The sequence below is a fragment of the Salmo trutta genome, chromosome 24, assembly GCF_901001165.1.
Source record: "Salmo trutta chromosome 24, fSalTru1.1, whole genome shotgun sequence".
NCBI lineage: Eukaryota > Metazoa > Chordata > Actinopteri > Salmoniformes > Salmonidae > Salmo > Salmo trutta.
In genome coordinates, this window is record NC_042980.1 from 36,510,940 (window position 1) to 36,538,582 (window position 27,643).

Sequence of the window (27,643 nt, forward strand, 5' to 3'; positions counted from 1 at the left end):
TTCATCATTGAACAACCCCCATACCTACACTATGGGCTCCCCCACAGTTACAGCCCTTTCACTGGACCCCATCTCCCCATCCCCCATATGCATGTTCTCCCCCACACTTTGCACATATCCTTTTGCATTTACACAGCGCCGCCACATGCCTAAACCTCGGCCAGTTATTGCAACGCAATGGTTTTGGAACATATTATCGCACACAGTGACTCATATACCCAATCCTACTTTTTTCTGGCAGTACCAGATCCTCAAAGTTTAGAAGCACTGACAAGCTATCCAGCTCCTTCCCATCTTGTGCTATCTGGATGCGCTTTGCTTCAATAAGAGAGCCTCCCTTCAAGTGGTCCTTTATTTCTTTCATGTTAACAATTTCTGGAACTCCTGTAATAACTCCCTTCAGCCACTGCCGTCCAGTTTGATCCAGCATGCTACTATCAACCACACGTTTACATACCTGCTTGAGTGGCTTCTTATACTGTTTAGCATTGAAACACAACACCACCAAACTTCAATCACAAATAACTTTAGCATGCACAACCTCTTCTACTTTACTGTCCAAATCCCTAGTCAACGCGATCTGACTCACCGCCATGACTCCACCTTGGTCCTTAAATTTCACCAACACCTTGAACTCCACTTCTCTCAGTACAACACTGCCAACCGAAACTCCCTCATCAGCACTACTCTCCTCTGACAAGACCTGCGAAGGCTCCACAGGCTTCCTCTTCTTCTTAACCTTTACTCTTTCTACTCTACCTCCACTTTTTTCCACTCCACCATTACACTCCATCCTGTCCTCCTCAACTCCTAATCCCCTACATTTACATTCATTTCTGCTTCAGTCATAGCTCAGTGTTGCTCAAACTCCTCCACCGGATTTCTTCATGTTTAGTCAATACGAAAAGTAAACTCCGACTCAAAATGATATTTAATAGAAAAACTGAAACTTGACTAAGCTTGTGTGAGCTGTTCGTAGCTACAAATGCACACCTTTGCCCATCCACGAGGATGATACCCAATAGGAAGCACTTTAAGTCAGCAGGTACAACACAGGCGCACTGGTCGCTGCCGGCTTACTATCAACTCGTAGTGCAGCCCAATCAGCCATGCAAAACGGTCTTGAGTGGCAACAAATCTGCCCAATTAGCTGATTCGCTGTCCATACACTCACACCCACTCGCCCATACTCCGGTCGTCATATTGGTTTACAGCTACCCATGCTTTAATTTTATTCATTTTTATTTGAAATTCCATACATACAAAAATACAAATGTGTCACATTTTCTTAGAAGGATGTATAGATTTTTGTATCACAAACAGAAAAACAGAAACACATACAGGGTTTTTACATTCAAAGAAATGTGAAAATCTTAAGAGTATCAATTGATTTTAATACCTTCTTATTCTTACAGAGCATACTAAGTCTACCTTAAAAAATATTGAATAAGATGTTTTTTTTTTTTTTTTAAATATCCTTTTATGGATGTGATATTTAGCAAGAACTTTAATCAAATGTATCACAATACTTTTCATTTGTGGAGAATCTTGGACTATCAAAAACAAGAAGAACATCACAAGCTTGCAGATGGATGTCCCCACTAAATCTTTTACCCCAGTCCAGTCGAGGATCCATCCAGAACATATTCACATAGACGCATTGGAAAAACAAATGCCCAAGTGGTCTTTTCGTTGGATGGGTATTCTCTGTGAGTTATTTAAAGTGTTTCCCTCACTTTGTTTGTGAGCGCATATTTGTGTGATAAAATCCATACCTTTGGCCAATTTACAACATATTGCAAGTTCCACCAACATTTTTGCTATTGGAACATCACTGTCATAAAAAGCTTCTCTTTGAATGAATTATATATATTTTTTTTTATCATTAACTGAGACACTGTTAACTGCTATGGTTGAAGATGATGGATCTGTATTGAACACAGTTTGTTTCAAAAGTGTTAGAACACCACCTGGTATTGCTTAAGACACCATTTCATATTCCTTTGGTGAGACAGGGAGTTCATACATTCTTAAAAACTCACTGTATGTATATAGGTGTCCATCTGAGTTCAGCAGCTGGCCCACAAGTAAAATGTCCTTTCTAAACCAATGTTCTAAAAACAGCGGCTTGTTTTTATATTTTATGATAAGATTATTCAATATAACATACTAATGAGGGGGGAAATTATGTTTGTATAGAAGGAACCAACAATTAAGCATTTGTTTGTGGAAATCAGCCAGTTTAACAGGACGTTTTTCACCTGCTGGACATTGCAAAAAGGAAACTTAAGCCACCAAATTCATTGAAATTAAGATTTGGTACTGTAAACCCAGAGCTGTTTGGGTCCTTAAAGTATTACTTTATCCATGAAATCTTTAAGACTTGATTAAAAGTAGTGAAGACCAACACATTATGACTGCCCACACCTTTTTTAAGAACATATTTTTTTCACATTGTGAGGTTTATTTTTCCATATAAAGTTAAACAGTGTCTTATCTAATTGGGAATGAATAGATTTGGGACTGTCAAGACAAGAGAACACGGAAGAGGTTCTAGACATCTATTCAGCCTTAGTCAGCAAAACTCTTCCTTGAATGGACAAATCTCTGCCTAACCATGAGTTGAATTATATATATATATTTTTTTATAGCTCAGACAACTGAGGAAAGATTCATGTTCTTCACTCTCAGCTACCCATACTTGATTAATTTTCAAATGGCTTTCTCCAACGACCCATGGCGGAGTTTAAGCACAGATTGAACAATTAGACAGATATTTGGTTGGCGTTTCCACTTACTACCAAATATGGTGGTGAGAGGAAGCACAGCGGCCGGCAGTGGGGCAAGATGGATTTTGGCCGACATTCTGCTAATTTTGTAATCGATGAATCATTTGATCTCAATACAGTTTTCTGTTTCCAAAACTAGAATATGTTACGAACAGAGTGGACTACGTTTTGTAGACTTTACCCTTTGCCATTTTCTTTTAAAGATTGCGTTGTTTGGAAGGACTGCAAGGGCAAATTGATTTATTGCACATGCGTACTTCACAGAATAGGCGTTCCCTAATGGAATATGCAAATATATGCTGAACGCACCAATAGGCTCTCACTAGGTCGTGCTTGGCTCTGCCCACTCTGATTAATTTTCCCCCATTGGAAATGACAGGCTGTGGTCTATCTTGGGTTAGTTATAAAAATCTTTGGTTTAAGTGCCTGCAAAAATATGGCATTATTATTCCTCTCTCTAGGCGCTAAAGCGGCTAGATCGTCCACTTCCGGAAACACCAGGATGTTCTTCTGTCCAGGAAAAGCGTGAAAACATCTACAACCTGTGCGAACAACGCAACGTGTAACTATTTATGAATTTATAGGCGTTACAGTTAATCAGCGAGAGGATTTGGAGTGTACGGTAGCTGTTTACATTTCCCTTATCCTCGCTCTTTGGTCACGTTTGTGTATGTTGCACTAACTCGCTGTATTATTGAGTAAGTATGAGAATCGGGAACAAAGTTGATGTCTGCTAGTGAGCTGGCTAAATTTCAGTGAAGTTACAGGCAGGTTTTTGGCAGGTTTTATTAGCTAGCGTGTCTGTGCATAGCTGGATAATATTGTAGAATGTCAAACGGCACACACGAAGATAACCATTACATGAGCAGTATTTAACTTCAGTGAAATGCAAATGTTTAGCGACCTGAGGGCTAGCTAGAAATTGCTAGTAGCATAGCATGCAAATTCAGAAAATAAATGTGCACCAGTACCACGCGTGACAAGATGCTGCTATTCATGTGCTGCTATTACAAGCTTATAAACAATGGTTTTATTTTTCCTGGCAAAAGCATTAAGTTCAAAGTACAGAATAAAATAATAGCTCTTGCATGTACCTAGTGATGCTACAGTCACCAATGTACACTAAATATACAAAAGTATGTGGACACCCCTTCAAATGAGTGGATTCGGCGATTTCAGCCACACCGGTTGCTGACAGGTGTATAAAATCGAGCATGCAGCCATGGAATCTCCATAGCCAAACATTGGCAATAGAATGGCCTTTCAACATGACACGTCATAGGATGCCACCTTTCCAACAAGTCAGTTTGTCAAATTTCTGCCCTGCTGAAGCTGCCTCGGTCAACTGTAAGTTCTCCTAGGTTGCAACACTCACTACCGAGTTCCAAACTGCCTCTGGAAGCAAAGTCAGCACAATAACTGTTAGTCGGGAGCTTCATGAAATGGGTTTCCATGGCCGAGCAGCCGCACACAAGCGCAATGCCAAACATGCGCAATGCCAAGCATCTGCTGAAGTGGTGTAAAGCTTGCAGCCATTGGACTCTGTAGCAGTGGAAACGCGCTCTTTTGAGTGCTGAAGCACGCTTCGCCATTTGGCAGTCCGACAGACAAATCTGGGTTTGGCGGATACCAGGAGAACGCTACCTGTCCCAATGCATAATGCCAGTTTTGTGGAGGAGGAATAATGGTCTGTGGCTGTTTTTTATGGTTCGGGCTAGGCCCCTTAGTTCCATTGAAGGGAAATCTTAACGCTACAGCATACAATGACATTCTAGACGATTCTGTGCTTCCAACTTTGTGGCAACAGTTTGGGAAATGCCCTTTCCTATTTCAGCAGGACAGTGTCCCCGTGCACAAAGCGAGGTCCATACAGAAATGGTTTGGCGAGAATGGTGTGGAAGAACTTGACTGGCCTGCACAGAGCCTGATCTCAACCCCATCGAACACCTTTGGGATGAATTGGAACACCGACTGCGAGCCAGACCTAATCGCCCAACATCAGTGCCCGACCTCACCAATGCTCTTATGGCTGAAAGGAAGAAAGTCCCCACAGCGTTGTTCCAACATCTATTTGAAGGTCTTCCCAGAAGAGTGGAGGCTGTTATAGCAGCAAAGGGGGGGATCAACTCTATATTAATGCTAATGATTTTGGAATAAGATGTTCGGCTTGCAGGTGTCCACATACTTTTGATTATGTAGTGTATGTGGGATCGTGCGCTTGTAAACTGACAGGTATGAAAGTGAATGTATACTGTACATATCATGTGTGTCTGCTGCAGAGCTTGTTTGCTGCGTCACAATCGCTGCCTGGATTGGTGACAGGAGGCCCTGGAGAAGCAGTGGCCTGAGGTCAAGCCCCAGAGCCTGGTCATGATGGACCATAAGAGAGCACTAACCATTTCACTGGCCGTTGACAAGGTGGATAACTCTCAAGTATGTCTGGCCTGCCTGGCTATATTAGTCCATTGTGATTCCTAGTCTTTTTCTCAGCCACTATGCAATTACTATCATCAACAACAGTGAGCATTTTAACAGTACCACCTTCTGCTTTAAAGATGGGAAGTCCACTAAAAATTCCCAAGACCCTTCTTTCTTCAGAGTTGAGATGTGGGAATGAAGAGTCACAGGTAAATGTTATTCTCTACAGGTCACCTTTCTCTTTCTCCTCTTGAATGTGCAAGCAGTAACTTGTTTTGCCCCCTGTGGCCTCCTTACGAAGTGTACAACACACGCATACACCCAAATATTAAAATGATAGAAAAGTAATGAAATGACAGATTGCGCCTTTAACCTTGTTCCCTGAGGTTTGTTATTGTGATCTGGGTAGTGGGTCAGTAACTCTACCTCCATTTCTCCCAACAGATTCACTGGACCCAGATTGCTGGAAACAGAATCAAACTCCAAAAGTCTTGTCAGCAGAATGGATCCATCTCTTTGGATCACGGCCAAGCGGCATTAGGCCAAGCGGCAATGGACTGGTGAGGAGCAGTATTTATGGAGCCACAAATGGAGTTATGTTAGGAAGCAAACCTAATTAGTCTGGTTAGGTTAGACTTGTTGACGGTTCATAGATGATTTTGCTCCCTAACACGGTCAGTTATTAAAGCTGCAATATGTCACTTTTTGGGCGACCTGACCAAATTCACATAGAAATATGTTATAGATCTGTCATTCTCATTGAAATGAACTGTAAAAAGCAGTAGATTTGTTCTTTGTGCACCATTTCTATGCTTCCTGTTCTGAAGTTTAGGTTTTGTACACCAGCTTCAAACAGCTGAAAATACAATATTTTTGGTTACGGAAAATATATTTCACATCGGTTTAGATGGTACAATGATTTTCTACACCATACTTGCTTGTTTTGTCACATAAACTGAAATTGGAATTAGAATTTTAGCAACCAGGAAATGGTGGAGCGATTTCTGCGTAGTGCATCTTTATCTGTGAACTTATTCGGTCCCTTGGCAAGGTAAGGATGAATTAATCCACTGTCATTGAGTGCAGTTTTCCAAACATTCACCAGATGGAGCTCTTCCCCTAAGCACTTTTCTCAGAGGTACAGTGCATTCGGAAAGTATTCAGACCCCTTGACTTTTTCCACATTTTGTTTTGTTACAGCCTTATTATAAAATTGAGTAAGTAGTCCCCCTCACCAATGTATACGCAATACCCCATAATGACAAAACAAAAACAGGTTTTTAGAAACTTTTGCAAATTTATTACGAATAAAAAATTGAAATATCACATTTACATAAGTATTCAGACCCTTTACTCAGTACTTTGTTGAAGCACCTTTGGCAGCGATTACAGCCTCGAGTCTTCTTGGGTATGATGCTACAAGCTTGACACACCTATATTTGAGGAGTTTCTCCCATTCTTTGCAGATCCTCTCAATCTCTGTCTGATTGGATGGGAGCGTCGCTGCATAGCTTTTTTCAGGTCACTCCAGAGATGTTCGATCGGGTTCAAGTCCGGGCTCTGCCTGGGCCACTCAAGGACATTTAGATACTTGTCCCAAAACCACTCCTGTGTTGTCTTGGCCGTGTGCTTAGGGTCGTTGTCCTGTTGGAAGGTGAACCTTCGCCCCTTCGCCCCAGTCTGAGGTCCTGAGTGCTCTGGAGCAGGTTTTCATCAACGATCTCTTTGTACTTTCCTCTGTTCATCTTTCCCTCGATCCTCACTAGTCTCCCTGTCCCTGCCGCTGAAAAACATCCCCACACCATGATGCTGCCACCACCATGTATCACCGTAGGGATGGTGCCAGGTTTCCTTTCTCCTAGGCTGAGAGGAGACTCAGCCTAGGAGAAATAGTTAAATATCAGTGCTTGTGTGAAATGTCTTTTGTCTGAGTCCAGCTGTATCGAACCTTTGGGAAGAATTAAACTGGGTTAAGCTTCTCTAGTGTCCGTGAGTTATTTACTCTGAAAATTAGAACCTAACACAGGTGACTACCTAATGAAGCTGGTTGAGAGAATGCTAAGAGTGCAAAGCTGTCATCAAGGCAAAGGGTGGCTACTTTGAAGAATCTCAAATATAACATATATTTAGATTTGTGTAACACTTTTTTGGTTACTACATGATTCCATATGTGTTATATCATAGTGTTTATGTTTTCGCTATTATTCTACAATGTAGAACATAGTAAAAAATAAAGAACCCCTGGAATGAGTAGGTGTCAACTTTTGACTGGTACTGTATGTAAATCTTTTAATTATTATAATTTGTTTAAACATTTGCAATAATTTCTAAAAACCTGTTTTCACTTTGTCGTTATGAGGTACTGTGTGTAGATTGATGATACATATTTTATTTAATCAATTTTAGAATAAGCCTGTAACATAACAAAATGTGGAAAATGTCAAGGCGTCTGAATACTTTCCGAAGGCAGTGTAGCTGACATTCCCAGTGTACCCCCACTACTGATACTGTTGAGCTGCAGCAGCAGTGCTTATCTTTATCTCACACACACTGCCTGGTCCTATCAACCCCATTCCTCCCCCTGTAGTCTCACGAGCCGTTTCCCTATTGGTTAACTTTAAAAGAGATGTCCCAGAATGGCCATCAAGATATATTACATTTAAGTCATTTAACAGATGCTTGTCAGATGAGGTCATGATGACACATATGGGTCGTAGGGATCTAAAGGTTCTGACTGGTTCTGTTCCTTCCTTCAGCACGCAGCTCCAGTTGGTCCTCACGGACGTCCTGAAGACGGAGCAGGGGCAGGCCTACCTGGACAGGAAGATGCGTGGCAAGATGACAGGAATTGGAGAGAGGAAGAGAGAGTCACGGATGGGGAGCGGGCAAAGGAGGGTGTCTCAGAGCAGCAGAGATGGGAGGGAGGATTGTAGAGATTTTACAGCACACAGAAAGAGACCCCATGACCACCCCACTCCCACCTCGACCCCGATCCGCAAGGAGAGGAGGTAATGCTTGGTTAAATGTTGCTGAATTCCGCTGGGCTGTTGGAGAGTGGACGCTGTATGTAGATTCATTTCTGTAGATGATTACTGTGGAGTCTTAAGTGTAGGGAACATGTCTTCCCTTTTAGGATGTCAGTGAGCGATTTAAGAGTTAAAACACAGCACAAGGTAAGCATGCAGTGGAATAATTGTTTTTCTGTGACTTTCTCTCTTGTTTAGGTCACACCACAGATGGGGGTCGGAGGAAGACGAGGAGGTGAAGGAACTTTTAATAGGAGAGGAAAACATCAAGGACCAGAGATGCAGTGAGTCCTCCATCACACACACACACTCCCCCTGCTACTGCGTTCCCTATCCCTGCCTCTCTGAAGGTTTTCCTTATTGGAAAGGATCTGCAGTATTCCTGGCCTCAATCCTGCTGTAAATAAACAAACCCTTTTACTTTTATAGAGCTGTAAAACAAAGACCTGCTGAATGTGCTTTTCACCTCTTACTAACACATATACACACACAGGCAAAGTTGATTTAATTCTATGTTACGGTAATTTGTTTTCCCTTATCTGCTGCACTACTTTCTGGAGAGTAGTAACACGTTTATTGTTTCACCATCTCTCTCCTCTGCAGACAGTAGTGTGTCAGGGAGGCACAGTTCATGGGAACCCCTGGAGGAGGTGACCTTTACTGAGGGGGACATGCACCAGGAAAAGCCTTACCCACAATCCACCAGGACTAGGAAGGCAGAGTCGGGTTCACGCGAATCCACACATGTTGAGGTAGAGTCTTCGGGTAGAAGTTACTTAAATACTGACATTAAAGTTGACTGACTTTAAGGCTGAAGCCAAGAACCTGCAAGCTGCTAACCAAACCATTAGACAACCTGCCCTGGGGCTAAAGTAACACCCTATCTTTCCTTGTTTCTAGAGGGAGAGTCGGAGGAGGGAGTCTGGGCTCTACAGTAATGGACAGGTGAAGGCTGGAGGGATGAAGGATGGAGTGGCGGAGGGCTTGACCACAGACGCCTCCAGGAGCTCCAGAGGGAGCGTGCTGCGCCTCTCCAGAGATGCCAGAGGCAAGGGAGGACTGCCCTCCAAACAGATGTGTCTGGAGGGGATGAGGGGCATAGACACTAATGTAGCATCCATAGAAGTAGAGGCGGACCCCTCAAACTTTGACGGGACCCTGATGGTAGTCACTGTGGGGGAAGACAGGGAAGTTGCCAGCCCCTCTAACACCAGCTGTGGAGGGGTTAAGGAGAGGAGAGGAACCCTGAGGCTGGGCCTGTCCTCCAGCCAGGATAGGACGCCCAAACTCAGTCCTGTTGAACCCAGTGAGTATAGAGCTACGTATAGGCTATCATATTGTACACTGCATATCTGCACTCCGTGTGTGTGTGTGTGTGTGTGTGTGTGTGTTTGTGTGTGTGTGTGTGTGTGTGTGTGTGTGTGTGTGTTTTTCTCCTGACTCTCTTATTGAAACAAACATACACAAATAAACCAAAACACAGATCCCCCACCCTTTCCTCCTCCTGGAATGGCGTCATCATAATAAAGTCTATTTCTCTGCCTCGGGCACCGACCCTAACATGCTGACCATGCCGCTCGCGTTGCAAAATAAATGTACACATACATGTTATTCAATCATTTCACCCACACTGCTAGTGAGCTTCTGCGTAGCCTGGCACTAAAATATAAATGTATTCTATTTGTGACGCTTGACACGCTGCAAGTCCCACCTCTCCCATCTCCTCATTGGTTTTTAGGAGCATATACCCACGTGGGTGATTGAAAGATGAACTGAGGTCCACACTCCAGTCCAGTTGGTGGTGGTAACGCACCTTAAAGTTGGTTGCCAACAACCATATAAAGTCCAAAGAAGAAGAAGCCTGAAGGAGGAGAGATTACTAGAAACAAACTTGGTTTACCGTTTTATCTGTGGATTAATTGTCGGAGTAGAGGACCTTGTTCATTTCAGGTAAAATAACAACCAAATGTTTATATTCCAGGACAAATTAGCTAGCAACAGCAAGCTAGCTGGATAAATTGCCATAAATGTTTAATGCTTTTCGACCTGTCCCCAAATGAATATAGCTGTTTCAGATGTTTCAACCTGCGTGTCCTGATGGCATCTGGTGTGGGTGGACAATATGAACATGCGAGTGGTCAGCATGTAACTCTGAACCAACTATATTCATTTGGGGACAGGTCGAAAAGCATTAAACATTTATGGCAATTTATCCAGCTAGCTTGCTGTTGCTAGCTAATTTGTCCTGGAATATAAACATTAGGTTGTTATTTTACCTGAAATGAACAAGGTCCTCTACTCCGACAATTAATCCACAGATAAAACGGTAAGCCAAGTTCATTTCTAGTAATCTCTCCTCCTTCAGGCTTCTTCTTCTGTGAACTTTATATGGTTGTTGGCAACCAACTTTAAGGTGCATTACCACCACCAACTGGAGTGTGGACCTCAGTTTATCTTTCAATCACCCAGTTGGGTATATGCTCCTAAAAACCAATGAGGAGATGGGAGAGGTGGGACTTGCAGCGTGTCACAAATAGAAACAAGTTCTATTTTAGCGCCTGGCTACGCAGACGCTTGCGAGCAGTGTGGGTGCAGTGATTGAACAACATGTATGTGTACGCGACGCGAGCGGTGTGGTCAGCATGTCAGCCCCCTCACACACAAGCACACATACTGTCTATCTGTAACACTGACCGCTGGGTCTGTGCTTGTGACTGTCTGTGTCAGTATGCCCAGTGTGTGTTGAGTGCATTTCTGTGTGTGTATCTGACTCAGGCAATACTGGCAATTTAACATTTTAATTTGTTTGTGCACAGTACATGTCTGAAATAGCACAAGCTGTGCCTTACAACACTGGCATTGCTATGGTTACTGCCCCCCCAACATAGCAGGATTACTGCTGTCCCCGTCTTTCCTTCACAGTGCATTACACTACGGTCATCGTGTGAGAGAGATTATAATTGGGCGGATATATACAGTATTTCACTGCAACGTGTTTAATCTGTGTGTTCTAGTCGTTCTCTCCAGTGATGAGGATGTAGTCACCCCGTCCCACAGTTCAGTCCTTTGGCCACAGACTAGTGAGTCGGAGTCCCAGAGAAACCATGCTCAGACTAGTGAGTCGGAGTCCCAGAGAAACCATGCTCAGACTAGTGAGTCGGAGTCCCAGAGAAACCATGCTCAGACTAGTGAGTCGGAGTCCCAGAGAAACCATGCTCAGACTAGTGAGTCGGAGTCCCAGAGAAACCATGCTCAGACTAGTGAGTCGGAGTCCCAGAGAAACCATGCTCAGACTAGTGAGTCGGAGTCCCAGAGAAACCATGCTCAGACTAGTGAGTCGGAGTCCCAGAGAAACCATGCTCAGGAAGACAACGTGGTGGAAGAGACAGACTTTCAGGTGGGCAAAAACAACTTCTTACATATGACATCATAAAGGACAGAATAATCTCGCAAAGGATGACACCACAAAGGAAAGAATAGGGGTCTCACAGTAGATGCAGCAAAGAGATCAATCGAATTCTACCAAATCAATGGAAATTCCATGGCAATGCCACTCAGGTGTCCTCCCGTGGGGGAAAGATTAAGAATGTCCTCATTGCCCCCATCAAAATGAACCTAGGCTACATTTAGGCTATTGGTTATATGTGCATTTCACACTATTTTGGGGTAAAAATCTGTATAATGCTTGTATGGAGGTCAACCCTAATACATGTTCTGTTATCGTCACCAATCAACTGCATTACACTTAAAAACATCTTAAAGTACCACCACCAATATCTATATGGCTAGCTATGCTACCAGCTTATATGAACAGGAGTTAGGATATAGCAGATATTTTTTTCTGACCCCAAAAAAAAACATTTTTCTAAATATTATGCAGCGAACATAGCCAAATATATCCAAATCAGATTTTAGTAATCACCTGTTAGAACACAGAAATCATGACATATTTGACGAATATCCACTTTGTGCACCAATGACGTTCTTTCCCCCACGCTCTGCGTTCCATTGACCTCGTTACTGCATGTATGGGTGACATCACAAAGGGCAGATCAGGGAGAGCTCACAATGGATGACGTCACAAAGGGCAGATCAGGGAGAGCTCACAATGGATGACGTCACAAAGGGCAGATCAGGGAGAGCTCACAATGGATGACGTCACAAAGGGCAGATCAGGGAGAGCTCACAATGGATGATGTCACAAAGGGCAGATCAGGGAGAGCTCACAATGGATGATGTCACAAAGGGCAGATCAGGGAGAGCTCACAATGGATGATGTCACAAAGGGCAGATCAGGGAGAGCTCACAATGGATGATGTCACAAAGGGCAGATCAGGGAGAGCTCACAATGGATGACGTCACAAAGGGCAGATCAGGGAGAGCTCACAATGGATGACGTCACAAAGGGTTGGGAACTGGGCAGATTCTGTGACATAAAGGGCTTAACCTGGCCTGGATGATTTCACAAAGAAAAGCACAGATGGATGGGATGTCACAAAGGGCTGACTAGGTTAAAATATGTCATAAAAGAAAGCAAATAGATACGGGTGATGTCACATAGGGCTGCTCACAGAGGGATCTGGGTAGAGGCAGGTGGTGGGAAAAGGGAGGGTGTTTCATGATTAGACTGGCCCTAGGGGGCAGAACCACCACCTGATGCCTGTCAGGCTTTATAGGCCAGAGTGGGGATACTGTAGCTCCCACTACTGCAGTCAGCCAAAACATAGGAGGACAAGCCAAATGCCTTCTGCTGCACTACATACAAGTGAACACACATCATTTAAACCTATCCGTTGATTAACTAAGTCTCTCACACGAACCCCTTCTATGCCTCATTGCTTATCCGGATTCTCTTGTGTCCTCGTTATCAGAAAGCATGAGCATGTTTGTTGTGTGCTTGCATGCATGCACACGTGTTTGTGTGTCATTCATCAATGTGTGTGTTGCTCATCAATGTGTGTGTTACTCATCTGTGTGTGTGTGTGTGTGTTCCAGGTGATGCCTGTGGCGGTGACAGGGTTTGGGGTGGCCAATTTCCCCAGCACTGAGGACTCTGAGGGTATGGTCCTAACCTTCTCTGCCCTGCACTGTGGGGGGGTTGAGGGGAGGCCAGCGGAAACCTCATGGTAAGGTTCTGCACACTGTGCTCCAACTGTGGAGAATGGGTACAGTACATTCTAGAATAGGCATGCAATACAGTAGTTATGTGACCTGGGACCCTTTCTTTCGTCCTCTGCAGATCACAAACCACAGAATCATCATACCAATTAAAGGTAACCAGCACCCCTGGACTTTGCTTGTGTTCTCGCCACACTGTTGACCATACAGTCCTGGTCCTCTATTTAAACTTGAATCATTAATCATTTTCAATTATTACTTGGTCCAACCTGAACATGACCGTGTGTGGTCGCTAGCCCATCTGTGCCCTGTCTGTGACCCAGGGCAGGCGGTGGTGGTGTGGGATGATTGTGTGGTGGCCTAGATTGTTAACCCCTCTCTCCCCTCTGTCTCCTGCCCCCTCAGGCCGGGTAGAGGTGATGGTGACTGTGGAGCGCTGTCAGCTGTGGAAGTACAGCGTCTGGGACAGGGAGGAGCTACAGGAGAGAGGGCTGGGGTGGGAGGTCAAGGGAGAGATGGGGCAGCCTCCTCCCGCCCTCCTCCTCCTCTACGTATCAGACGCCCAGGCGGTCGCCGTCCAAGAAGACCTGAGGGAGCTGTCAATCAAACAGGCCTTAGAACCACCCACTGGTGAGAGCCTGCCTTTTGGAACCAAATTGTGTGTTAGTGTTGCACGGTATACCAAAACGTTTTTGATAGTAGAATGTGAAAAAAATGGTTCAGTACTAGAATCGTCACAATGTGTCTCACGTCGTCTATTGATTGAGAAAGGATCATGCGTGTCATCGTAGCCGATGTCCCCTCTCATACTGACTCTAGTCTGTCCTGAGGAACCACTGGGAGTCTGGACTGGATCATGTTATCTCCTCTCTCATACTGACTCTAGTCTGTCCTGAGGAACCACTGGGAGTCTGGACTGTATCATGTTATCTCCTCTCTCATACTGACTCTAGTCTGTCCTGAGGAACCACTGGGAGTCTGGACTGTATCATGTTAACTCCTCTCTCATACTGACTCTAGTCTGTCCTGAGGAACCACTGGGAGTCTGGACTGGATCATGTTATCTCCTCTCTCATACTGACTCTAGTCTGTCCTGAGGAACCACTGGGAGTCTGGACTGTATCATGTTATCTCCTCTCTCATACTGACTCTAGTCTGTCCTGAGGAACCACTGGGAGTCTGGACTGGATCATGTTATCTCCTCTCTCATACTGACTCTAGTCTGTCCTGAGGAACCACTGGGAGTCTGGACTGTATCATGTTATCTCCTCTCTCATACTGACTCTAGTCTGTCCTGAGGAACCACTGGGAGTCTGGACTGTATCATGTTATCTCCTCTCTCATACTGACTCTAGTCTGTCCTGAGGAACCACTGGGAGTCTGGACTGTATCATGTTATCTCCTCTCTCATACTGACTTTAGTCTGTCCTGAGGAACCACTGGGAGTCTGGACTGTATCATGTTAACTCCTCTCTCATACTGACTCTAGTCTGTCCTGAGGAACCACTGGGAGTCTGGGCTGCATCATGTTAACTCCTCTCTCATACTGACTCTAGTCTGTCCTGAGGAACCACTGGGAGTCTGGACTGTATCATGTTATCTTCTCTCTCATACTGACTCTAGTCTGTCCTGAGGAACCACTGAACCCACTGGGAGTCTGGACTGTATCATGTTATCTCCTCTCTCATACTGACTCTAGTCTGTCCTGAGGAACCACTGGGAGTCTGGACTGTATCATGTTATCTCCTCTCTCATACTGACTCTAGTCTGTCCTGAGGAACCACTGGGAGTCTGGACTGTATCATGTTATCTCCTCTCTCATACTGACTCTAGTCTGTCCTGAGGAACCACTGGGAGTCTGGACTGTATCATGTTATCTCCTCTCTCATACTGACTCTAGTCTGTCCTGAGGAACCACTGGGAGTCTGGACTGTATCATGTTATCTCCTCTCTCATACTGACTCTAGTCTGTCCTGAGGAACCACTGGGAGTCTGGACTGCATCATGTTATCTTCTGTGCAGCCTGAGAGGGGAGTTAACACACTTGAGTAATGCAACACAGCATGTAGAAATGTTGAAACTGTTTGCCGAACAACGTCCATTACAGGCTAGAACACTTTACAATGCAAGAAGATACTGCTAGCTTCCAGCTTTGTAGGCTAGCTTTCCTTGCTGGGCTAACAGCTGAAGCTAACGTCAGTTCACTACCTTAGTACCATAACGCAAAATATGCTGATTTCAAAGCTGATTGTCGCCAAAAACCATAGTCAATGTTGGAAACGTTGTTCATTCACATCTCTCCTGTCTCTCACTGTGTGCGTGTGTGAGTGATGTCATTAGGTCTTAAAGAGACGCGCTCTTTTATAAAAGAAGACATTGCTTTGTCTATGCAAATGTTGTTGATCAGTAGAGTAAAATAAGTCCATTCAATGATGACCATTTATGTTATGTGCTTAGATTGATTGTATAGTTGATTCATTAATGCATACATGGCTGTCTATGAAAAATGGACGTCAAACATTTCAAGTGTGGTATTGAAGTCTACAGATCGTCTGGAATAAGTGCCATTCTAATACGGCAGCTTTTTTTGTTGCAGTGTTATTGTTTTGGTGTGGTGATACTAAACCTGGTATCAAAGTCAAATTTCTGGTCTTGTGACAACACTAGTATGTGGGTAGGTGGGTGTTTGCTCAAGCTGGTGTATGTCCATGTGCTATTCATGTGTGTGTGTGTGCGTGTGCGTGCGCTGATAGGCCCGGCCAGCCCCTTCCTCCTGCTGACTCTGCATGCCCCTCTGGAGGGGGTGGAGGGGGCTTTACTTCGCTCCATCCTCGACATCATCTGTCTCAACAACGCCCAGCACGTCGACGCTGCATGTCTCTGGGGGAACGCTCCCATCAACGGGGCGGTGGACCTCCACAGTCCTCTCCTGTCATTGGATGACAGTCTGGCGCTGATCGGTAGAACCGGACTGGACCACCAGCTGCTCTCCCTACTGGGACAGAACAATGCCGAGCCTGTCACAGAACCCGACCAGGACAGAGACACACCTGGGCCAAATCTGGACGCTGTGGAGAGAGAGTCACAGACACCACCAGAGACAGAGGTACAGGCAGAGGTACAGGCAGAGGTACAGGCAGAGGTACAGGCAGAGGTACAGGCAGAGGTACAGGCAGAGGTACAGGCAGAGGTACAGGCAGAGGTACAGGCAGAGGTACAGGCAGAGGAGGAGGAGCAGAGGGAGGCAGAGCGCGTACCCCTCGCTGAGGTTGGTAGTACTTTGTGTGTGTGTTTTTGGGGGTGGAGACTGATGTCATAAAGCTCAACCATAACAAACCCTAAGCTCTACATGAATGATCAAATGAACAACATGTAACCTATTACACTTCCTCTGTCGTTTGTCCCCCCCCCAGGAGAGTCCAGCCCAGACCCGTGTACACAGTGTGTCACAGCAGAACCAGAGGCTTCTACTCTGTCCCTGGGCCCGAAGCCAGGCTCCAACTGGACCCGATACAAGCACCAGGGTCCCACACGCAGGCAAGCTACACAACTCCCATGATTTGTTGATTCTTTGAAACAGGTGTGTAAGTGCAGGGCTTGAACAAAAGCCTGCACACCATATTGGTCTACAGGACCAGAGATGGAGACCCTTGCTGTAGAGTAGTGGTTCCCAAACTGTGAGGTCGGCAGGGCAGGCGCATAAAATAATAATAAGGAACTTAGTCCGGCTTTCCTCTTGAAAGTTGTAATGTAGAATGCACAAGGTGAAATTGGTAGTGCGTCATCAGTTCCTCTTGTCATGTTAGTCATTGCATAGCTTAGAGAGATATTTATAACTGGTCAGAATTGTCCAGATCAACTAACCCATGTCAGCTAACGTTTTTTATCACATGAATACACATTAGACATGGCAAAATGTGTAGTATTGCAGGAAATTAGCTTTAAACCTGCAACATTCTCTCCACCAACAAGAGGGGTGTGAACAGTTTGTGTCATGAACAGAGCTTCTGCCCATAGAAATAGATGTGGGGGGGATGTTCCCCAATGCTGGAGAGGGAGCCGGAGGGAAAACGTTTGGCAACCCCTGATGTAGACCATCGTTAGTGTAGATATGTGGTTTCACTCTCTCTGATCCTTCTCAGGTTGATCCAGTTTCCTCCACCGCCTTCCAAAGGAGGGATCGCCGTGACAACAGAAGATCTGGAGTGCCTTGACAACGGCCAGTTTCTGAATGATGTCATCATCGACTTCTACCTCAAGTGAGTGACATCGTCAGTTTGGTGCATGGAGGACAGTTTCAACAACATGGAGGACAGTTTCAACAACATGGAGGACAGTTTCAACAACATGGAGGACAGTTTCAACAACATGGAGGACAGTTTCAACAACATGGAGGAGTTTCAACCTGTGCATGTCTCTGTCCCAACAGGTATCTGCTTCTGGAGAGGGTTCTGCAGGATGTGGCTGATCGCTCTCACGTCTTCAGCAGCTTCTTCTACAAGCAGCTCACTCGCCGAGACAATGCCAGTGAGGACAGTACCAGCGTCTCGTAAGTGTGTGTGTGTCTATTTTAGTTGATCAATTATGGATTTGTATCTTTGTGTTTTGTGTGTTTTTGTTTGTATGTGTGTGTCTCTTGACGTGTGTTTGTGTTGTCTGTCCCCAGAGCGCAGCGGAGGCGGCATCAGCGGGTGAAGACGTGGACACGACATGTGGACATCTTCAAGAAAGATTTCCTGTTTGTGCCTGTCAATCAAGAGTGAGTGACACACACACACACACACATCAATAAATAAACTGTGTGGCTCATAGTGCTTTCTTCCTTATATGACAGAGCCCACTGGTACCTGGTGGTGATCTGCTTCCCTGGCTTGGAGCAGTGTGAGGAGGGGAGCAGCCCAGCCTCGCTGAGGGGAACAGGGGGAGAGAAGCCAGACGAGGCCCAGGCTGAAGAGGAGGCCTCTGGGTACAAAAAGCTAAATGGCATCAGTGAAGTCACCCCTGAATCAACTAGCACTGACAACCAGGACAAACGGACAGTTACAGGTATGTGTGTCTTAAGTCCTCTCATCCTGTCTCTCAGGATGTTACATGTCTTTATGTCAAACTGACATAATAGTCAGACATTAGTGAACATGTGCGTAGGTTTAGGAGTATAACTGTAATATATGTTTTAGATAGATACGCAGGGTAGGATGGAGCTGCTCAGAACTCCAGTCACAGACAGAAACACAGAATGAGGCTGGAACTCAAGAGGCTTTCATCTACATGTTTTTTTATGATGCATTCCATTCTTTATATCACTGTGTTGCAATAACATCCACAATGACAATAGCAACAACTACAATAGGAACAGGGTTGCTGTTAGGAAATACTAGTGCTGAAGTCCTGGGATTTAGCAGCAGGAGGAGGATAGTTGCTGATCCTGCTGCTGTTTTCTCTCTAGTTTCAGATGGTGTGGTACAGAGTGACTCAGTACTCCAGCCACCTCCTGGTCCTCTGGTAAGACATCACTCTCTTTAGGAATCTCTGTTACTTCTCTATTTCTCACATTCAGTTGGTTTCCTTCTCTCTCACTCTGTCGTCTTTCTTACATTCTGTCCTTCTTCTCACTAGGACTGCACTGAGAAGACCTGTCACAGAGAGACCATCTGTAAACGGTGAGTGGATGACCACACACACACACAAATAAGGTGTGTTCTAGAGGTCTTAACTAGATGTTTATATGCACATCTCTTCTCTCCTTAGACCCTGTATTCTCCTCATGGACTCCCTCAAGTTCTCCCTCCATGAGCGCGTCTTCAAACTCTTACGGGAGTGAGTCTACTATTAAATGGAATAGTGTGTGTGTGTGTGTGTGTGTGTGTTGTACCCTTAATGTACCAGCTATCTCTGTGTGCCAGGTACCTGCAGTCGGAGTGGGAGCTGCGTCGGGGCTCTGTGCGCGAGTTCAGTTCTGAGCAGATGCAAGGCTCCCACTGTAAGGTCCCCCTACAGGACAACAGCAGCGACTGCGGCCTCTACCTGCTGCAGTACGTCGAGAGCTTCCTGCAGGTAACCGTACGCATGGAATAAGAACATGCGTGCATAGGAATTCACACGCTCCCACCTGTAACCAGCCTGGTATTGAACTCTTGTCGTATCTGATCAACTCATGACTCCGTTATCCAACAGAGTTTAAGCTTGTGTCTTCAGGTCTCAGACAAGGTTGTGTGTTTCTCTTATGAGACCATACTCACCAAACACATACGCTGACGTACACCTACATAAGACTTTTCTCTCTGTCTCTCCTACCCTTTCTCCCTTTAGGACCCTGTGGTGCACTTTGAACTCCCCCTGTGCCTAGAACGCTGGTTCCCACGGCAACAGGTGAGGAGGAAACGAGACGAGATCAGGGACCTGGTGCTACACCTGTACAGACACCAGAGGGGCACGGTGGGGAGTATAGGAAATATGGGAAATGTAGTCAGTTAGGGCATGGTGGGTAGTATTATGGCTGTGACGATACCAGTATCCCAATTTTTTTTCCATGGCAAAAATGAAAACACGAAGCAGACCAAACACTTTGGTCCTTTAAAAACCTGCTGTATGTAAAATATTGTGTTCTATATCTTGGAAAATGAATAAATGTGACTCTGGGTGACAACCATAATGATGTTTGTTTCCAACATTAGGTTTGTTTTCCTAAAGAAGTTAAATCTGCTTCGTGTTTTGTTTCTTTGACACGATACTAACGAGTGTCGCGATACTGGTATTATCCTGGCCCTAGGTAGTATAGGAAACATGGGAAATGTAGTCGGGCACAGTAAGCACCTTGGCTGCATTCCAAACACTTAACAGACACACCCTCTGCCCTCAGCCCTCAAATTAAGTGGACACTTCTGATGGCGTGTCATGACGTCTGGCGAGTTTACACTTGCAGGCAAGGGTCGAGGGAGGGAGGAAGGAATGAATTTTAAGTGGACTGCCCTTGCCCGAAAATTCGTCACTCGTTTGTCCCACAACAATTGTGTTTTCAGCCACTGGTGGCTTGTGGGTGCTTTTATATGAGCTACAGTCAATTATGATTTTATGTCTACTTATATTAACTATATAATTATTAATATACGCCTACTCTATGATAGCTAGCAAACTAATTAGCAAACTAAGGTTAGCCTGTCTTGCTGGAACTTCTGAAGAAAGAAAATGTTGAATTTCTACAATTTCCAAAAGATAACCAAACAAAAACAGATTTACTTTTACTAGACGTGTTTGTGCCATCATGTGCATTAGTAGCACAATTTCTAACTTATTTACATTCGTTTTTACTTACACTTGTATGTTGACTTCTCCATATTGACGTTGAGGTTTTACGTTTTGGCTGACTTTTCTTAGCGGATGTGCAATCATCGCAAATTTAATTATGGGGCGTTTCAGGCCCGAAGTGAACATAATTGTACACTTGCAAACTCAATTAAAAACGAGGGCTTACGTTTTGAACTTCCCTTGCTTGGCTAATCGTTTGGGCCGAAGGCCAAGAAGGTGACGGGGATTCCCCCGAGGGCATAAGGCAAGGGTAAGTGGAGGAGGGTGTTTCTTTTATGAGTTTGAAACGCAGCCCTTGAGATTCTGCTCATGCTGAGCAACCAGTAAATTTACATTTCAGCCTGATACATTAAAATATTATTTAAGCTTTTATAGTTGTATCACTGGCCAGCTGGGCCATTCAAATTACATGCAGATGTCTCATGTCAACCTGTAATTTGTCACTAACGTCAAAGGCTGTTGCATTAATGATTTAAATCTCTCCGGGGATGAATATGAAGGACTTTCTGCAGTAGCTGTAGAGTGTCTGCTTCGGTGCTTTTTTTAAGCAGAGGCATTAAAGGGGCCTTCCACTGAAATTCAACAGTTTAACAGGTTCTTCTTTACTGTGTCAGTGGAACGTCTCTTTAAAAAGTCTGTCCCCTCTGCACCTTATAGAAAGGCCCTACATCCCACCACTATAGCCTCGTTTAACATGAGATCAGACTGAGTCTCGCATTTATTATTTTACCTGTGTTTTACTATTTATTTGTCCCCTAGGTGATTTTATTGTAACTTATGTCAGTTAGATTTTTACATGTGGATTTTGTTTCTAAAATGTACGTTTTGATAACTGTGTTTTGAATATGAAATGTAATAAATACATTTGTAGACTGAATTACAGCAATTCATTTTCTGTTCATTTACCACCGATTCTCTGCAATACTCCGACATGTTGAGTCGCCACTGTTCCTCCACACCCAGCAGAGGGTCTACTGAAGTACCCTCAGGGTAGAACCTCCACATACACACACGCACATACACACATGGATGCCAAGAGACCTAAGATTTCAGTGTAATGCTGGGGGTAGGGATATTGTAGGATTTAGGAAAGAGACTGGCTTGTCCAGAAAGAACCCTTAGCCATAAGCAATTGTTGGTCTGATTTATGTGGTGTGTGTGCAGGTGTATGGGGTATGATACTTCAACATTTTGCAGGATCCCCTGTTGTCTTGTAAGATGGTTACACAACCTCCTGGTTAGTGTGAGATCGCGCTCACATTTAAACAACACTACAGCCCGAACTGGACGGACTGAGGCCAGGGCGGGCGGATATAAATATCCAGGAATAGTATTGTTGCTTGCCGGGAGGTGAATGGCGATTCCAGGTCAAAGGTTAGCAATCTTAGTTTGTTTAGTGCTACTGTAAGTGTTTGTGTCAGTAAGGGAACGTAAGAGGAAAACCTGATTGGAAAGATGATTAGACATTGAGTTCTACATGGGTTCCAACTGTCCCAATCACCCCCATTCACTGGGAGGTCCCTCTAGTCCTTATGCAGATAGACTTCCTCAAGATTCTTAGGAATTATGACATCACTGTCTACTTTGTTGGTACCATCCCAGATTGTTGTTGACATGAGGCTGTCCAGACACCAGTCAAGGTCTCATTGTCTCTCTGAGAAGGTGAAAGGCTCTATTTGGTTAAATCTCTGTTAGAGTTTAGACCAGTGTGGGGAAAAGCTCCTGTTGATGGTCCCAGGCAGCTCTAGAGTGGGTGAACCAGATAAGAACCACAATGTTCCAAACCTCTGTTAGAAAGATAAAGAACAACAAACATTAAACAGTCAGAAAGAGTTAACATTCAACACTAATTTGATTCAGTGACGCGTTTGTTATTCCTTTTCTAGTTTTAGTCAGTTTAGCGACTGGCTACGTCATTGTATGGGGTAACCGGTCTCATACACAACAGATCTGTAGCACTTAACTCAGTGATCCATGGCAGTCATTTTGTGCCAAAACACTGTCCACATGCCAGCTATCAATGCAGGATGCTGTGCTTCTCAATTGCTGCCCAGCTAGATCTCAGGTTACAGGGTAAGGAGCTCAGGGCATTACAGAGTGAGTCACCATGTTGCAGCAGAATGGTCCTGGCTCTCCAGCTATTTGTTTGGCCCACAGCCTGGGACACAATTGGAGACTATTTAGCCACTTGGCACTAAAGAGTTCAAAGACGCGGAACCTGAGGTGACCTGATAAGATCAGAGTCAGCAATATAAAATAGCTCCACTTTGCTCTCTGATTGGCTAGATGGAATTCCTGCCAAGTTGGCAATGGAGGTTCCAAAACAATTGCATTGCAACTAACGAGCTTATCTATGGTGAACAAATCCTCCCCAAAACCGAAGATTTCTATATACGTCACACACAGGTGATGGCCTAGTAGGTTACTGTTGTACAGCAGAGTGGTTGCGTGCAACAGTAAGTGCTACAGTAAGTTGATTAGCTGAAGTTCATTTGTCTGTCCACCCACTGGGCAGCAGGTAGCCTAGCGGTTAAGAGTATTGGGCCAGTAACCGAAAGGTCACTAGTTTGAATCACCAAGGTGGAAAAATGAGCAAGGCAGTTAAGCCCCAACCACAACTGCTCCCTGGGTGCTGATGATGTTGATTATTTTCAGGTCTCTCCAGAGATGTTCGATCAGGTTCAAGTCCGGGGTCTGGCTGGGCCACTCAAGGACATTGACTTGTCCCGAAGCCACTCCTGCATTGTCTTGGTTGTGTGCTTAGGGTCGCTGTCCTGTTGGAAGGTGAACATTCACCCCAGTCTGAGGTCCTGAGTGCTCTGGAACAGTTTTTCATTAAGGATCTCTCTGTACTTTGCACCATTAATCTTTCCCTCGATCGTGACTGTCTCCCAGTCCCTGACACTGAAAAACATCCCTAGGGTGGTGCCAGGTTTCCTCCAGAAGTGACGCTTGGCATTCAGGCCAAAGAGTTCAATCTTGGTTTCATCAGACCAGAGAATCTTGTTTCTCATGGTCTTAGAGTCTTTAGGGGCCTTTTGGCAAACTCCAAGCGGGCTGTCAAGTGCCTTTTACTGAGGAGTGGCTTCTGTCTGGCCACTCTACCATAAAGGCCTGATTTAGTGTAGTGCTGCAGAGATGGTTGTCCTTCTGGAAGGTTCTCCCATCGCCACAGATGAACTCTGGAGCTCTGTCAAAGTGACCATCGGGTTCTTGGTCACCTCCCTGACCAAGGCGCTTCTCCCCCGATTGCTCAGTTTGGCAGGGTGGCCAGCTCTAGGAAGAGTCTTGGTGGTTCCAAACTTCTTCCATTTAAGAATAATGGAGGCCACTGTGTTCTTGGGGACCTTCAATGCCTCATCACAATTCTGTCTCGGAGCTCTACGGACAATTCCTTCGACCTCATGGCTTGGTTTTTGCTCTAACATAAACTGTCAACTATGGGACCTTACATAGACAGGTGTGTGCCTTTCCAAGTCATGTCCAATCAATTGAATTTACCACAGGTGGACTCCAACCAAGTTGTAGAAACATCAAGGATGATCAATGGAAACAGGATGCACCTGAGCTCAATTGTGAATCTCATAGCAAAGGGTCTGAATACTTATGTAAAAGCTATTTCAGTTTCTTTTGATACATTTGCAAAAACCTCTACAAACCTGTTTTCACTGTCATTATGGGGTATTCAAATCAAATCAAAAGTTATTAGTCACATGCGTCGAATACAACAGGTGTAGACCCTAACCGACAATGCAGTTAAAAAAAAGGATAAGAATAAGCGATTAAAGTAACAAGTAATTTAAACAGCAGCAGTAAAATAACAGTAGCGAGACTATATACAGGGGAGCACCGATGTAGAGTCAATGTGCGGGGGCACCAGTTAATTGAGGTAGTATGTACATGGAGGTAGAGTTATTAAAGTGACTATGCATAGATGACGACAGAGAGTAGCAGTGGTGTAAAGAGAGGGGGGGGGGCAATGCAAATAGTCTGGGTATCCATTTGACTAGGTGTTCAGAAGTCTTATGGCTTGGGGTAGAAGCTGTTTAGAAGCCTCTTGAACCTAGACTTGGTGCTCCGGTACTGCTTGCCTTGCAGTAGCAGAAAGAGAACAGTCTATGACTAGGGTGGCTGGAGTCTTTGACAATTTTTAGGGCCTTCCTCTGACACCGACTGGTATAGAGGTCCTGGATGGCAGGAAGCTTGGCCCCAGGGATGTACTGGGCCATTCGCACTACCCTTTATAGTGCCTTGCAGTCAGAGGCCGAGCAGTTGCCATACTAGGCAGTGATGCAACCAGTCAGGATGCTCTCGATGGTGCAGCTGTAGAACCTTTTTGAGGACCTGAGGACCCATGCCAAATATTTTCAGTCTCCTGAGGGGGAATAGGTGCTTGGACCATGTTAGTTTGTTGGTGATGTGGACACCAAGGAACTTGAAGCTCTCAACCTGCTCCACTGCAGCCCCGTCGATGAAAATGGGGGCGTGCTCAGTCCTCTTTTTCCTGTAGTCCACAATCATCTCCTTTGTCTTGATCACGTTGAGGGAGAGGTTGTTGTCTTGGCACTACACGGCCAGGTCTCTGACCTCCCTATAGACTGTGTCATCGTTGACGATGATCAGGCCTTCCACTGTTGTGTCATAGGCAAATTTAATGATGGTGCTGGAGTCGTGCCTGGCCGTAAAGTCATTAGTGAACAGGGAGTACAGGAGGGGACTGAGCACGCACCCCTAAGGGGCCCCTGGGTTGAGGATCAGCGTGTCGTATGTGTTGTTACCTACCCTTACCACCTGGGGGTGGCCCATCAGGAAGTTCAGGATCCAGTTGCAGAGGGAGGTGTTTAGTCCCAGGATCCTTAACTTATTGATAAGCTTTGAGGGCACTATGGTGTTGAACGCTGAGCTGTAGTCAATGAATAGCATTCTCACATACAGTTGAAGTCGGAAGTTTACATACACCTTAGCCAAATACATTTCAACTCAGTTTTTCACAATTCCTGACATTTAATCCTAGTAAGAATTCCCTGTCTTAGGTCAGTTAGGATCACAACTTTATTTTAAGATTGTGAAATGTCAGAATAACAGTCGAGAGAGTGATTTATTTCAGCTTTTATTTCTTTCATCACATTCCCAGTGGGTCAGAAGTTTACATACACTCAATTAGTATTTGGTAGCATTGCCTTTAAATTGTTTAACTCTATTTCAGGTAGCCTTCCACAAGCTTCCCACAATAAGTTGGGTGAATTTTGGCCCATTCCTCCTGACAGAGCTGGTGTAACTGAATCAGGTTTGTAGGCCTCCTTGCTCGCACATGCTTTTTCAGTTCTGCCCACAAAATTTCTATTAGATTGAGGTCAGGGCTTTGTGATGGCCACTCCAATACCTTGACTTTGAATGTGTTTAAGCCATTTTGCCACAACTTTGGAAGTATGATTGGGGTCTTGTCCATTTGGAAGACCCATTTGCGACCAAGCTTTAACATCCTGACTGAGGTCTTGAGATGTTGCTTCAATATATCAACATAATTTTCCTGCCTCATGATGTCATCTATTTTGTGAAGTGCACCAGTCCATCCAGCAGCAAAGCACCCCCACAACATGATACTGCCACCCCCGTGCTTCACGGTTGGGATGGTGTTCTTCGGCATGCAAGCCTCCTCCTTTTTCTTCCAAACATAAAGATGGTCATTTTGGCCAAACAGTTCTATTTTTGTTTCATCAGACCAGAGGACATTTCTCCAAAAAGTACAATCTTTGTCCCCATGTGCAGTTGCAAACCGTAGTCTGGCTTTTTTATGGCGGTTTTAGAGCAGTGGCTTCTTCCTTGCTGAGCGGCCTTTTCAGGTTATGTCGATATAGAACTTGTTTTACTGTGGATATAGATACTTTTCTACCTGTTTCCTCCAGCATCTTCACAAGGTCCTTTGCTGTTGTTCTGGGATTGATTTGCACTTTTCGCACCAAAGTACGTTCATCTCTAGGAGACAAAACACGTCACCTTCCTGAGCAGTATGAGGGCTGCGTGGTCGCATGGTGTTTATACTTGCGTACTATTGTTTGTACAGATGAACGTGGTACATTCAGGCATTTGGGAATTGCTCCCGAGGATGAACCAGACTTGTGGAGGTCTAAAATTCTTTTTCTGAAGTCTTGGCTGATTCCTTTTGATTTTCCCATGATGTCGAGCAAAGAGGCACTGAGTTTGAAGGTAGGCCTTGAAATGCATCCACAGGTACACCTCCAATTGACTCAAATGAGTCTATCAGAAGCTTCCAAAGCCTTTATATCATTTTTTTGAATTTTCCAAGCTATTTAAAGGCACAGTCAACTTAGTGTATGTAAACTTCTGACCCACTGAAATAATCAGTCTGTAAACAATTGTTGGAAAAATGACTTGTGTCATGCACAAAGTAGATGTCCTAACCGACTTTCCAAAACTATAGTTTGTTAACAAGAAATTTGTGGAGTGGTTGAAAAACAAGTTTTAATGAATCCAACCTAAGTGTATGTAAACCTCCGACTTCAACTGTAGGTGTTCCTCTTGCTCAGGTGGGAAAGGGCAGTGGTAAGTACAATAGAGATTGCATCATCTGTGGATCTGTTGGGGCGGTATGCAAATTGGAGTGGGTCTAGCGTTTCTGGGATGATGGTGTTAATGTGAGCCATGACCAGCCTTTCAAAGCACTTCATGGCTACAGACGTGAGTGCTACGGGTCGGTAGTCATTTAGGCAGGCTACCTTAGTGTTCTTGGGCACAGGCATTATGGTGGTCTGCTTAAAACATGTTGGTATTACGGACTCTGACAGGGAGAGGTTGAAAATATCAGTGAAGACACTTGCTAGTTGGTCAGCATATGCTCGTAGTACTCGTCCTGGTAATCCGTCTGGCCCTGCGACCTTGTGAATGTTGACCTGTTTAAAGGTCTTACTCACATCGGCTGAGGAGAGTGTGCTCACACAGTCTTCCGGAACAGCTGGTGCTCTCATG

General features: G+C 44.8%; 2 protein-coding genes across 5 annotated transcripts; both read left to right on the plus strand.

Annotated features, from left to right (window-relative positions):
* The first annotated feature begins 3,170 nt into the window (after positions 1-3,170).
* Positions 3,171-13,860, plus strand: LOC115161224 (uncharacterized). 4 transcript variants are annotated; one of them, XM_029712026.1, is made up of 12 exons: positions 3,171-3,487; positions 5,069-5,222; positions 5,345-5,416; positions 5,652-5,767; positions 7,964-8,215; positions 8,432-8,517; positions 8,837-8,985; positions 9,134-9,539; positions 11,248-11,630; positions 13,229-13,359; positions 13,473-13,506; positions 13,757-13,860. In XM_029712026.1, coding segments are annotated over exons 2-11 (1,659 nt in total). In that variant the 5' UTR covers positions 3,171-3,487; positions 5,069-5,159; the 3' UTR covers positions 13,474-13,506; positions 13,757-13,860. The 4 variants fall into 4 exon arrangements, 3 of the variants coding, with proteins under 3 accessions (XP_029567886.1, XP_029567887.1, XP_029567888.1); XM_029712027.1 differs by having other exon boundaries at positions 5,069-5,207; XR_003869214.1 differs by lacking the exons at positions 11,248-11,630; positions 13,757-13,860 and having other exon boundaries at positions 3,174-3,487.
* LOC115160550 (sentrin-specific protease 6-like) lies at positions 13,627-21,533 on the plus strand. The gene is made up of 14 exons (XM_029710715.1): positions 13,627-13,639; positions 13,757-13,981; positions 16,105-16,259; positions 16,316-16,457; positions 16,765-16,888; positions 17,494-17,610; positions 17,781-17,900; positions 18,018-18,110; positions 18,186-18,397; positions 18,798-18,853; positions 18,968-19,011; positions 19,100-19,168; positions 19,255-19,405; positions 19,661-21,533. The coding sequence occupies exons 1-14, from the start codon at positions 13,627-13,629 to the stop codon at positions 19,823-19,825; spliced, it is 1,686 nt and encodes a 561-aa protein (XP_029566575.1). The 3' UTR covers positions 19,826-21,533.
* Positions 21,534-27,643: the final 6,110 nt, after the last annotated feature.

Bases quoted from the DNA above. Each gene is read 5' to 3' on its own strand.
- LOC115161224 (XM_029712026.1), top strand. From the start codon at position 5,160: ATGATGGACCATAAGAGAGCACTAACCATTTCACTGGCCGTTGACAAG. The intron at 9,540-11,247 runs GTGAGTATAGAG...TGTGTGTTCTAG, and splicing joins ACTCAGTCCTGTTGAACCCA to TCGTTCTCTCCAGTGATGAG. The intron at 11,631-13,228 runs GTGGGCAAAAAC...TGTGTGTTCCAG, and splicing joins TGGAAGAGACAGACTTTCAG to GTGATGCCTGTGGCGGTGAC.
- LOC115160550 (XM_029710715.1), top strand. The intron at 13,982-16,104 runs GTGAGAGCCTGC...GTGCGCTGATAG, and splicing joins GGCCTTAGAACCACCCACTG to GCCCGGCCAGCCCCTTCCTC. The intron at 18,111-18,185 runs GTGAGTGACACA...CTTATATGACAG, and splicing joins TTTGTGCCTGTCAATCAAGA to AGCCCACTGGTACCTGGTGG.